The sequence below is a fragment of the Vicia villosa genome, linkage group LG7, assembly GCF_029867415.1.
Source record: "Vicia villosa cultivar HV-30 ecotype Madison, WI linkage group LG7, Vvil1.0, whole genome shotgun sequence".
Taxonomy (NCBI): domain Eukaryota; kingdom Viridiplantae; phylum Streptophyta; class Magnoliopsida; order Fabales; family Fabaceae; genus Vicia; species Vicia villosa.
Window position 1 is genome coordinate 137,440,608 of NC_081186.1, and position 14,428 is coordinate 137,455,035.

General features: G+C 38.6%; 1 protein-coding gene across 1 annotated transcript; it reads left to right on the forward strand.

The window, feature by feature from the left end:
- The first annotated feature begins 1,437 nt into the window (after window positions 1–1,437).
- On the forward strand, window positions 1,438–12,925 carry LOC131620253 (uncharacterized). The gene is made up of 3 exons (XM_058891252.1): window positions 1,438–1,891; window positions 11,623–11,957; window positions 12,155–12,925. Exons 1-3 carry the CDS (start codon window positions 1,438–1,440, stop codon window positions 12,923–12,925), a joined length of 1,560 nt encoding a protein of 519 aa, XP_058747235.1.
- The last annotated feature ends 1,503 nt before the right edge of the window (window positions 12,926–14,428 follow it).

Below are 14,428 nucleotides of genomic sequence, written 5' to 3' on the forward strand. Positions count from 1 at the left end.
TCAGTAGTGAAGTAAGAATGTTGAACTACAAACTTGATCAAATGACAGTCCTTCAAAATGCTGAATAATGGAACTGATACTCTAGAGGAAATTCTGGAGTCTGGACAAAGAACAGGAGATATGTTCGGGGTAGGATTTGTGGCTAGAGAGGAATTCACCTCTGGGTTTAGGAGAGCAAAGCCCGAAACTTGTGTGACTAACCAGATGTCAGCTCCAATGTCACAACATCAAGGAAACAGAAGAAGGAGACATTCAAAAAATAAATTCCAAAAATGGAGGTGTCATCACTGTGGAAGATTTGGTCACATAAAGCCATTCTGTTTCAGACTATTTGGATATCCAAATCAAATTCATCAAGCCAAACCTGAATATGATACCTGTAACAAAAAGCAACGGTGGGTGGCTAAGAATGTTGCTCTAGTAGCACACACTTCTCTAAGAATGCCTACCAAAGAAGATTGGTACCTTGACAGTGGTTGCTCAAATCATATGACTGGGAGAAAGAACTCACTAGCAGACCTCAAACTTGAGGGAACCAACTATGTGACTCTTGGTGATGGAGAAATAAGAGAAGTCAAAGGTATTTGCAAGACAGAAGGTCAGGGTGTTCCTAATCTAAATAATGTCTTACTTGTACAAGGACTAGCTGCAAACCTTATAAGCTTCAGCCAACTATGTGATAAAGGATTCAATGTCAGGTTCACTAAAGAGGAGTGTATTGTCACTAATGAAGCAAATGAAGAAGTCATGAAGGGATTTAAGTCTAAAGATAATTGCTACCTATGGAAGCCTAACACCCCAAACTACCCCTTGGACTCCATGATCAGAGAGGAAATAAAAGTTAACTGCCAAGAATTTGATGAATCTGATGTAGAATCATATGTTGGAGAGCTCACCATAAGTGAACTAGCTGCTGGTTTTACTGAGACCTGTCTAATGAATGAGAAACTGTGTGCAAAAGTAAGGGAGTACAGAAGTATCAATATATTCCTGCTATAAGAAAGAGTAAGACTTATGATAGACATTACTGATCGGGAAATAAAACTAGATAAGTCAAATGTGAGCAATGATTCTAAAAGTCTATCTGAAAGTAATGTCACAACGAATGTTTTAACAACATTTGAAGACATTGTGAAGGTAAAGGGTATGTTAGGTATTTGTAACCAAAACATATTATAGCAATTAACCTATGTGGGGAATACTTTTTGGGCTTTTTAAATATCCATGATTTGAAACTTCCCTCACTCAGTATGCATATAAAGCCCCTCACTCTCCTATTCTTCTACAAACGGCAAACATCCCTGTGGTCCTTCTCGTTACGTATTAAGGTTGAACTGCTCGGATTCTTATCACAAGCGTGACACAAGTTCTGTCTCAAAGAGTTTTAGAATGTCTCGGCAATCGTGTGATGCATCTCCCGTATCTGACTCGGCAACAATGGATGAGTCCTCTAACCCTAATAGGAGTCTGGAGGTTGTACCTATAAGGACGATTAGCAGTGACGATGTAAAGGTCACAAAGCCTAAAATAACACATGCAAAACGGCCCAAGGAGGGTATTCGTAACAAGGGCGCCAAACCTTCTGCATCTAATACCATAGAGGAACTTACTAAAGAAGGAACCAGATATGTCGATAAAGCAATTACTAGAATTGTTACACGCATTCTGAAGGAAAATCATCAAGTGCCTGAGATATTTGTCCCTTTTCAAACCATAATGCCTGATCCCCTCAAGAACACCAGTAAGGCTGAAGTTGCTCACACCTCTGGTTGTGACCCAGCTGAAGAGGAGATCATTAAGAATGGACAAGGAGGTGTTAAGAATACCAATGTCATTGAGGATGTCAATGACATCAAAGAGAATAAGCACACTGAGGTCAATACTGAAACAGGTACCAATTGAAGGATAGAAAAACACTTAGAAAGGGGGGGATTGAATAAGTGTGACTTTAAATCTTGGACGATAAAAATAAAATGCACAATTATTTTTATCCTGGTTCGCTGTTAACGAAGCTACTCCAGTCCACCCCCGCAGAGATGATTTACCTCAACTGAGGATTTAATCCACTAATCGCACGGATTACAATGGTTTTCCACTTAGCCGCAACTAAGTCTTCCAGAGTCTTCTGATCACAACCTGATCACTCCAGGAACAACTGCTTAGTTCACTCCTAAGACTTTTTCTAGAGTCTACTGATCAACACGATCACTCTAGGCTTAGTTCACTCCTAAGACTTTCTGCTCAGCCAACTGCCAAGACTTCCTGCTCAGCCAACTGCCAAGACTTCCTGCTCAGCCAACTGCCAAGACTTCCTGCTCAGCCAATTGCCAAGACTTCCTAGAGTATACTGATCAACTGATCACTCTAGTTCCTTACAACTTAATGTAATCTATTCAAGAGTTTACAAATGCTTCTTAAAAGCGATAATCACAACTGTGATATTTCTCTTACAATTTAAGCTTAATCTCACTAAGATATTACAACAGCAATGTAGTGAGCTTTGATGAAGATGAAGATTCTGAGTTTAGATTTGAACAGCGTTTCAGCAAGTTTGATATGAGTTGTTTTGGTGCAGAATCGTTAACCTTGCTTCTCATCAGAACTTCATATTTATAGGCGTTGAGAAGATGACCGTTGAATGCATTTAATGCTTTGCGTGTTCCGTACAGCTTTGCATTTAATGTTATACGCTTTTGTCAACTACCTCGAGCCTTGTTCACGCTGTGTCTACTGACGTAGCCTTTAGTAGCTTTAACGTTCCTTTTGTCAGTCAGCGTAGTCTGCCACGTGTACTTCCTTCTGATCTGATGTTTGTGAATACGACGTTTGAATATCATCAGAGTCAAACAGCTTGGTGCATAGCATCTTCTGATCTTCTGACCTTGAAGTGCTTCTGAGCGTGATACCATCTTCTGATCTTCAGTGCTTCTGATCTCATGTTCTTCTGATGCTTCCATAGACCCATGTTCTGATTCTGCTTCGACCATCTTCTGATGTCTTGCCAGACCATGTTCTGATGTTGCATGCTGAACCATTTGAGACACATCTTCTGAGCGCTGAATTATGCGTACTCTTTATATATTTCCTGAAAGGGAAATTGCATTGGATTAGAGTACCATATTATCTTAAGCAAAATTCATATTATTGTTATCATCAAAACTAAGATAATTGATAAGAACAAATCTTGTTCTAACAATCTCCCCCTTTTTGATGATGACAAAAACATATATAAATGATATGAATTTGCGATCAGAAAGAGTAGACGGCAAAAGACAAATTACACAGCTATAGCATAAGCATATGAATATGTCTCCCCCTGAGATTAACAATCTCCCCCTGAGATAAATAATCTCCCCCTGAAATAAATACTCGAAGAACTTTGATAAAAGACTTCCCTGATTATTTCGGTAGAGACGATCATGTAAGCTTCTGCCTTCAGAGAATTCATAGCTTCTGACTTCTGCTTCCATTGGACAGCTTCAGAACTTGAATTTCTTTAGATCTTCAGAACATTCACAGCTTCTGACTTCTGCTTCCATTCAGGACAGCTTCAGAACTTGAATTTCTTTGATCTTCAGAACATTCACAGCTTCTGACTTCTGCTTCCATTCAGGACAGCTTCAGAACTTGAATTACTGGATCTTTTAGAACATTCACATCTTCTGATTTCTTCTTCCCTCGGATAGCTTCAGAACTTTGAATGTCTACCAACATTACTTCATGCTAGATTTGTATCACAACATTGTTGAATGTACCAGAGCATCATCTGAGCATCTCTACATCCTGAAATGTTACAGAACAAAAACTAAACGACAAAAGTCAGCATGAACGAGTTAGAACATAAAATGTATATTCAAATACATGATATGTATCAGAGCCAAATGTATCAGAGCATTTTAGGCTAAAAACATGTATCAGAGCAAATAATGTATCAGAGCCATAACATTATATGTATCAGGGCAAATAGAATTTTGTCATAACAGGATAGACAATGATATTCGAATTCTATTATCAGTGCTTCTGATTCATTCTTCTTTCTTGCTTCTGATCTCTGAAGCTTGACAGCGCTCAGCTTGCTTCAGTTTCCAAGAGCTTATTCCTTTTACAGAATAACACTTCTTATGGTTTTGCTTCTAGTGTTTGCTTCTGAAGATTCACTTCACTTCTTTGTACCTGCAAAACACTTAAACCATATAGAACTTGCAGTTCTTGTTAGTGAATGTGTGGGAGCCTTTACCCAGCAACTGATAGATTTAATCAAATCATTTATCATTTATCTTCTCCCCCTTTTTGTCATAACATCAAAAAGAATATTTAAAAAGATTCAGATGAGTAAAACGACAAAAGAAAACATTTACTGGAATGTAAAACACAAGGAAACTTTTCATTGATAATCAAAAGATATTACAAAAGGTTCCTATGTTTAACAAGATGAAAAACATTCCTAGCAAATACAAAGTAGAGTTTCCAAAGAGGAAATCACTACAAAAATTAAAAACAGAGCCCTAGCTAGACACGCTCTGTGTCAACCCATCAAGAATCCCGGAGGACTTCTTGTCTTCCAGACTGAAACCTCCACTGTAGAGGAGGTCCCAGAATCAAGGAGGAAGTGAGGGACAGTTCACAGACAGAGAGCTAATGTTGCAAACGGGGCTTTTCCTCAACATAGACGTTGAGCCTATCTTCCCACAACTCAAGAAAGTCTTCTGTCTTTGGATGAAAGTTGATAACAACATCAAAGAAGGATCTGACTTGAGAGGTATTAGAAGAGCCATCCCGAGATGCACAGAGATCTGTCGCCTTTGAGTCATGGAGCTTCAACAGACTTAAGGTGAATCGCTAGGTTTTGAGAGAAGAAATGAAAAAACGAGAGAGAGAGAGAGAGAGAAAAAACTTTAAGAGGAAAACAAAGAGATAGGAAACCGAAAACCATTTTGAAGACTATTTAAAGGAAAATAAAATGAAACGAATGATGACTAGCATTTAATGTTACGTGACGTGAGGAGAGATATAATAAAGACAAATGAGGTGACTAGCACAGTTACCTATGGTCGGCGTCCCTTCAACTGCACGCACGCATATCCATGAATAGAAATGACAGGTTTACCATCCCGAGATAAAGCGTAACAGCTGTTTTGCTTTAACAGAGGTTCTGAATCAACTTAGACAATGAAACGTTAGTAATAACCGAATCATAATTTCTAAAAGAATTCAATCAGAACTTCTGATTAAAAAAATGTTCCACATTCATTTCAGAAGATACTCATACATGAGAACTTCTCATCTTCTCATTCTGGGCATAAATCCATACTGATGTTCTTCAGAATGAACTTAAACCTATCTTCAGCTAGGGGTTTTGTAAAGATATCAGCCCATTGATGGTCTGTATCAACAAAGTTTAAAGATATAACACCCTTCTGAACATAGTCCCTTATGAAATGATGTTTTATCTCAATATGTTTAGCTTTTGAATGAAGAATAGGATTCTTAGATAAACATATAGCAGAAGTATTATCACAGAATATAGGAATGTTACTCTCAAATATCTGATAGTCTTCTAACTGACTCTTCATCCAGAGCATCTGTGTACTACAACCAGCAGCTGCGACATATTCTGCTTCTGTGGTTGATAGAGCAATGGTTGCTTGCTTCTTGTTGTACCAGGAGATTAAGTGACTTCCAAGAAATTGGCAACTTCCTGAAGTACTTTTTCTTTCAATTCTGTCTCCAGCATAATCAGCATCGCAGAATCCTACTAAGTTGTATTCTTTAGATTTTCTGTAAACTAAACCAACATTAGTAGTACCTTTCAGATACCTTAGAATTCTCTTAACAGCAGTTAAATGAGATTCTCTAGGATCTGATTGGAATCTAGCACACAAACAAACACTGAACAGAATGTCAGGTCTAGAAGCAGTCAGATATAGAAGAGATCCAATCATACCTCTGTATAACTTCTGATCTACCTTCTTACTTACCTCATCCTTACCTAGGATGCATGTCGGATGCATAGGAGTTTTGGCTTCTTTGCAGTCCAGAAGATTAAACTTCTTCAGAAGTTCCTTCACATACTTGGTTTGGTGAACATATGTTCCTTCTGATGTTTGATTTATTTGTATTCCAAGGAAATACTTGAGTTCTCCCATCATGCTCATTTCAAACTCAGCCTGCATAGACTTAGCAAACTCCTTTCCAAGTGTAGCATTAGATGTTCCAAAAATAATATCATCCACATATATTTGACAAATTAAAAAATCCTTTTCAAAGGTTTTACAGAAGAGAGTAGTGTCCACTTTTCCTCTAGTGAAACCATTATCCAGAAGGAAAGAACTTAAGCGTTCATACCAAGCTCTGGGAGCCTGTTTCAATCCATACAATGATTTCTTAAGTTTAAAAACATGATTAGGAGACATAGAGTCTTCAAAACCAGGAGGTTGATGGACATAAACTTCTTCATCTATATAACCATTTAAGAAGGCACTCTTAACATCCATCTGATAGAGAGTGATGTTATGTTGAGTGGCAAAAGAAATTAATAGACGAATAGATTCTAACCTGGCCACTGGTGCAAAGGTTTCTGTGTAATCAATTCCTTCTTGCTGACTATAACCCTGAGCCACCAGTCTGGCTTTGTTCCTTACCACTTCTCCTTTCTCACTGAGCTTGTTTCTGAAGACCCATTTTGTACCAATTATATTGAATCCATCTGGTCTAGGAACAAGATCCCAAACATCATTCCTTGTAAACTGATTTAGTTCTTCTTGCATAGCAATTATCCAGTCTGGATCTTCTAGAGCATGATCAACAGAAGTTGGCTCGATCAAAGATACAAGACCTAATTGACAGTCTGCATTGTTTCTAAGGAATGCTCTTGTTCTGATTGGATCATCCTTCTTTCCAAGAATGACATCTTCTGAATGACCAGAGATGAGTCTGGATGATCTTCTGACAAATGGTTCTTCAGAAATGCTTAGATCCTCCAGAGAAGCTGATACTTGATCTTCTGGTTCTTTGCTTCTGAGAAGCTCTGCTTCTGATGCGTTGCTTCTTGGCTCAACAACTTCTGATATGTCAATATCACAACCTGCAAAATTATCAACTTGCTTTGGTTTTTCAGAACCAAGCTTATCATCAAACCTGATATTGATTGATTCTTCTACAACCAATGTTTCAGTATTGTATACTCTGTAGCCTTTTGAGCGTTCAGAATATCCAAGAAGGAAACACTTTTGAGCTTTGGAATCAAACTTACCAAGATGATCTTTAGTGTTCAGAATAAAGCATACACATCCAAAAGGATGGAAATATGAAATGTTGGGCTTTTTATTCTTCCACAATTCATAGGGAGTCTTATTTAGAATAGGTCTGATAGAGATTCTATTCTGAATAAAGCATGCAGTGTTTATTGCTTCTGCCCAAAAATGCTTAGCCATATTGGTTTCATTGATCATGGTTCTGGCCATTTCTTGAAGAGTCCTATTCTTTCGTTCTACAACCCCATTTTGCTGTGGAGTTCTAGGACAAGAGAAATCATGGGCAATACCATTTTCTTTGAAGAATTCTTCAAAGGATTTGTTCTCAAATTCACCACCATGATCACTTCTGACCTTTATGATTTTACACTCTTTTTCAGATTGAATCTGAATGCAGAAATCAAAGAACACTGAATGAGTCTCATCCTTGTGTTTCAAGAATTTTACCCATGTCCAGCGGCTATAATCATCTACGATGACTAATCCATATTTCTTTCCTCTGACAGATGCTGTTTTGACTGGGCCAAACAGATCAATGTGCAAGAGTTCTAATGGCCTTGAGGTAGAAACAACATTCTTAGACTTGAATGCAGGTTTGGAGAACTTACCCTTCTGACATGCTTCACAAAGAGCATCTGATTGGAATTTCAGATTAGGGAGTCCTCTGACAAGATTCAGTTTGTTTATCTGAGAGATCTTTCTCAAACTAGCATGACCTAATCTTCTGTGCCAGACCCACTGCTCTTCAGAAACAGACATAAGACAAGTCACCTTCTGACTCATAAGATCTTGCAGATCTGTCTTATAAATGTTGTTCTTCCTCTTGCCTGTAAATAGGATTGAGCCATCCTTCTGATTTACAGCCTTGCAAGACTCTTGATTAAAGATTATATCATAACCATTGTCACTTAATTGACTGATAGATAAAAGGTTATGTGTTAATCCTTCTACAAGAAGTACATTAGATATGGAAGGAGAGTTACCAGATTTTATAGTTCCAGAGCCAATTATCTTGCCCTTCTGATCTCCTCCGAACTTGACTTCTCCTCCAGACTTAAGTACCAGGTCTTGGAACATAGACCTTCTTCCTGTCATGTGTCGCGAGCATCCAGAGTCCAGGTACCATGACATGTTGTGCTTTGTCCTTCTTGCAGCCAAGGATATCTGCAATAGGAATAATCTTATCCTTAGGTACCCACATTTTCTTGGGTCCTTTCTTGTTAGATTTTCTCAAGTTCTGATTGAACTTGGGTTTAACATTGTAAGCAATAGGAGGAACAGTATGATAATTCTTAATGTGAGTTTCATGATATTTCCTAGGTTGTGTCACATGCTTCTTGGTGTGTGTAATGTGAAAACTTTGTGCATGTGAAGTGTGCCTAGTATCATGAGAGTGGCCATACTTGAACTGATCATACAATGGCTTGTATGTGAGTTTCATTTCATCAACAGGTTCAAGTTTGTATGGGGTTTCACCCTCATAACCAATGCCTACTCTTTTGTTTCCAGACACAGCATATATCATAGAAGCTAGCTGACTTCTGCCAATACTTCTAGATAAGAACTTTCTGAAACTTAAATCATACTCTTTCAGAATATGGTTCAGACTAGGAGTGGATTTTTCTGAATCAGAAGGAGATCCAACATTATTGGATAATTTTAAAAGTTTTTCTTTTAATTCAGAATTCTCCAACTCAAGCTTCTTTGTTTCAAATTCAAATTGCTTTTTCAGCTTTTTGTATTTGAGACTAATCTGAGACTTGAGTTCCAGAAGTTCAGTTAGACCGGAAACTAACTCATCTCTAGTAAGTTCAGAAAATACCTCTTCAGAATCTGATTCTGATGTAGATTCTGATCCGTCATCTTCTGTCGCCATCAGCGCACAGTTGGCCTGCTCATCTTCTGAATCATCTTCTGACTCATCCCAGGTTGCCATAAGACCTTTCTTCTTATGAAACTTTTTCTTGGGACTTTCCTTCTGAAGATTTGGACATTCATTCTTGTAGTGTCCAGGCTCATTGCATTCATAGCACATGACCTTCTTCTTGTCAAATCTTCTTTCATCAGAAGATTCTCCACGTTCAAATTTCCTTGAACTTCTGAAGCCTCTGAACTTCCTTTGCTTGGTCTTCCAGAGTTGATTTAGCCTTCTGGAAATCATGGACAGTTCATCTTCTTCTTCAGATTCTGATTCTTCAGGATCTTCTTCTCTAGCCTGAAAAGCGTTAGTGCATTTCTTGATATTAGATTTTAATGCAATAGACTTACCTTTCTTTTGAGGCTCATTTGCGTCCAGCTCAATTTCATGACTTCTCAAGGCGCTGATAAGCTCTTCCAGAGAAACTTCATTCAGATTCTTCGCAATCTTGAATGCAGTCACCATCGGACCCCATCTTTTGGGTAAGCTTCTGATGATCTTCTTTACGTGATCAACCTTGGTGTATCCCTTGTCAAGAACTCTCAATCCAGCAGTAAGAGTTTGAAATCTTGAAAACATCTTTTCAATGTCTTCATCATCCTCCATCTTGAAGGCTTCATACTTCTGGATTAAGGCTAGAGCTTTGGTCTCCTTGACTTGAGCGTTTCCTTCATGAGTCATTTTCAAGGACTCATATATATCATAGGCCGTTTCCCTGTTAGATATCTTCTCATACTCAGCATGAGAGATAGCATTCAGCAAAACAGTTCTGCATTTATGATGATTCCTGAAAAGCTTCTTTTGATCATCATTCATTTCTTGCCTTGACAGCTTCACGCCTCTGGCATTTACTGGATGTTTGTAACCATCCATCAGAAGATCCCATAGATCACCATCTAGACCCAGAAAGTAACTTTCCAGTTTATCTTTCCAGTATTCAAAGTTTTCACCATCAAATACCGGCGGTCTAGTATAACCATTGTTACCGTTGTATTGCTCAGCAGAGCCAGATGTAGATGCAGGTGTAGGTATAGTCCTTTCACTTTCATCAACCATCTTTTAAATGAAGCGTTTTTCTCTTCCTGAATCTTTTCTAAACACGGTTAAGTGCTTGCACCTTAGAACCGGCGCTCTGATGCCAATTGAAGGATAGAAAAACACTTAGAAAGGGGGGGATTGAATAAGTATGACTTTAAATCTTGGACGATAAAAATAAAATGCACAATTATTTTTATCCTGGTTCGCTGTTAACGAAGCTACTCCAGTCCACCCCCGCAGAGATGATTTACCTCAACTGAGGATTTAATCCACTAATCGCACGGATTACAATGGTTTTCCACTTAGCCGCAACTAAGTCTTCCAGAGTCTTCTGATCACAACCTGATCACTCCAGGAACAACTGCTTAGTTCACTCCTAAGACTTTTTCTAGAGTCTACTGATCAACACGATCACTCTAGGCTTAGTTCACTCCTAAGACTTTCTGCTCAGCCAACTGCCAAGACTTCCTGCTCAGCCAACTGCCAAGACTTCCTGCTCAGCCAACTGCCAAGACTTCCTGCTCAGCCAATTGCCAAGACTTCCTAGAGTATACTGATCAACTGATCACTCTAGTTCCTTACAACTAAATGTAATCTATTCAAGAGTTTACAAATGCTTCTTAAAAGCGATAATCACAACTGTGATATTTCTCTTACAATTTAAGCTTAATCTCACTAAGATATTACAACAGCAATGTAGTGAGCTTTGATGAAGATGAAGATTCTGAGTTTAGATTTGAACAGCGTTTCAGCAAGTTTGATATGAGTTGTTTTGGTGCAGAATCGTTAACCTTGCTTCTCATCAGAACTTCATATTTATAGGCGTTGAGAAGATGACCGTTGAATGCATTTAATGCTTTGCGTGTTCCGTACAGCTTTGCATTTAATGTTATACGCTTTTGTCAACTACCTCGAGCCTTGTTCACGCTGTGTCTACTGACGTAGCCTTTAGTAGCTTTAACGTTCCTTTTGTCAGTCAGCGTAGTCTGCCACGTGTACTTCCTTCTGATCTGATGTTTGTGAATACGACGTTTGAATATCATCAGAGTCAAACAGCTTGGTGCATAGCATCTTCTGATCTTCTGACCTTGAAGTGCTTCTGAGCGTGATACCATCTTCTGATCTTCAGTGCTTCTGATCTCATGTTCTTCTGATGCTTCCATAGACCCATGTTCTGATTCTGCTTCGACCATCTTCTGATGTCTTGCCAGACCATGTTCTGATGTTGCATGCTGAACCATTTGAGACACATCTTCTGAGCGCTGAATTATGCGTACTCTTTATATATTTCCTGAAAGGGAAATTGCATTGGATTAGAGTACCATATTATCTTAAGCAAAATTCATATTATTGTTATCATCAAAACTAAGATAATTGATAAGAACAAATCTTGTTCTAACACCAATGTGGTAGACTTAGATGAGTATTCTGACAACGAGTTGCTTGCCTCATTAAATCCTAGTGTAGCCAACAGGCTGATGACTAGAAGAAAAGGCAAAGTTATTTCCCAAAGCTCCCCTGAAAAGAATGCAGAAGCTAAGAACACTGTCAAAGACTCTGTCAAGAAGAAGAGTACTTCTACTGGTCCTATCAAGAACAGAGTTGTGACTAAGAGTGTAGGGGTTGGTCCCTCAAAGTCCTGGAGCAAGGTTGTTCCAAAGAAAATAAAGGAGAGGGAAATTGTTGAATCTGAGTCTGATGTTGAAGGGGATCAAGGAAGAAGCCTACAACAAGCAAGCTTGCTGCAAGTATTCCTGAAATACCTATTGATAATGTATCATTCCACTATGCCTCCAGTGCCAGCAGGTGGAAATATGTGCTCCAAAAGAGACTGGCTGTTGAAAGGGAGTTGGCTCCAAATGCTCTTGAGAACAAGGAAATCTTATAGCTAATTTAGGAAGCTGTACTATAAAAAACTCTGTGCAACCTTCCCAAATGTTATGAGAGGCTGGTCAAAGAATTTGTGGTGAACCTATCTGAAGATTGTGGAAACAGCAAGAGTGTGGACTTCAGAAAAGTGTTTGTGAGAGGTAAGTGTGTTTCGTTCTCTCCGTTTGTGATTAATAAATTCTTGGCAAGAACAAATGAAGATCAACCTGAGTTTGAAGTGACAGACAACAAGGTTTGTCAAGTGATCACAGCCAAGCAGGTAAAAAGCTGGCCCTTAAAAGAGAAACTAAATGCAAGTAAGCTGAGCATCAAGTATGCAATGCTTCACAAGATAGGAGCAACTAATTGGGTACCAATGAATCACAAGTCCACTATCTCAACTGTTCTTGGAAGATTCTTGTATGCTGTAGGAACAAAGGCAAAGTTTGACTATGGAACATATATTTTCGACCAAACTATGAAGCATGCTGGAAGCTTCAGTGTTAAGGGTCCAATTGCCTTTCCATCCCTCCTGTGTGGCATAATTCTGACTCAGTATCCCAACATTCTCAATGAACATGATGTAGTACGCAAAAGAGAAAGCCCATTGGCTTTCCACTATAAATTGTATCAGGGTACGCATGTTCCAGACATTGTCATGACATCGGCTGAAACATCCCAGTCTGGAGGATCAGCCAGCAAAGCAGAAGTCATAGCAATGCTAAAAGAGACCTGCAAAGAGCTGGAAGCTAGGAAGATATCCCTTGAAAAGGTGATAAGCACTCTGGAAATGGATGAGAATGAGGAATTTGCAGATGTTGTAGAGATGGCAGATAAAGATGATTAAGAGAAGGAAGTAGAACATGAAGAAGATGTGGAAGAAGAGAATACCAGTCCTACTGATGGCTCTAAGAAAAGAAGTTATGCAGACACCTCAAGTGGGTCTGACTCTGGGCAATAAATGCAGCTGGAGTTCTGTTTGTTTCTTTTTTTTTTGTTTTGATTTTCTCTCTTTCGTTTAGTTTGGTTTGCATTTTATTCGATTTAGTTCAGCTAAATTTTGTTTGAACCTATTTGAATTTTGGGGAAAAGACAGTAGTTTGCTTTGGCAACTTTTGTAGCCAAACAGGGGGAGAAGTAGTCATGTCACCCCTTGTGTGATCAACAAATCTGATGTGCTTATTTTTGTGTTGATCTGTGTGTGCTTGTGCTACTCTTGTGGTGTGGTTGGTTTTGATATGTTTAAGCACTGTGTGCATATTGGTGGTGTATGTTGTCTGTACTGTATTAGCTCTGATTGTGATTGTGTCTGTGTCCTGTTTAATTTGTTTCTGCTGCAAGTGTTTCTCTGATATGGTGTGACATGTTGTTTTAGTCAAAAAAATTGTGAAAGGGGGAGATTGAAGATGTTTTTCATGTTGGCTGCATTTGTGGTAAAACATACCTGAGTGTTTAATGTCTTGACTGATGTCATGACATGTTTGATATTGTGTTTCCGGATTCATCTCAATCTACAATTTAGGAAACCTTTTATTGTATGCTGAATATTTTGTCCAGAAGATTTCGCTGACAGCACATACTGTAACAACCAGATGGCATGTAAATTAGGTTAACTTGGTTAACCCTAATGTGTTTCTAAAAAAGCCCAAGGCCCAAGAGCTGCATATAAAAAGTCTTCAATCCTAATTTGGAACGCAGAGAGAGTAGATTGTTAATTATGAAGAACCATAGTTTTGTAGCTGTCTCTTGTACTCCAAGCAATTGTCTTTGATGATTGCATTGGAATAGGTTGTTTTTGTTAATTGTCACTCTAAGTTTTTAAGCACGAGTGTATGTCTCTTGATTGAAGCTTTTAAGCAGATCAAGGTGTGTTTTTGAAGTGTGTCTTCTCACTGAATTTGTTTAATGTGTATTTGTAATCACTGTTGTGATTGAGGGGGAGTGAGTGGAGATACTCAGGTCTAGGAATAGATTGGAATTACATTGGGTAGGTTTTAAGTGAGGAGTTGTAAACGGGGGAGTTTAACTCCGAATTAATTCTGCTTATATGGGATTCCCTCCCTGGCTTGGTAACCCCCAGAGTAGGTTGTTTGAACCGAACTGGATAAACAATTATGTGTGTCCTTTATTGTTTTTATGTGTTTCTATTTTAACGTTTTGTGTTGTGTAATTGTGGATGTCATAACATCCTGTAAGACATCCAGCGTGAGTTACTAGAATTTTCAAATGGTTGGTTCTTCTTCCTAAATTTCTACATGGTTTTGCCTACGTCAACCAGGAGGTTGGGTAGACCCAAAGAAATCTGCTATGCGCTCCATTTGCGTTGACAATTGCTGATAGGATTGGGTAT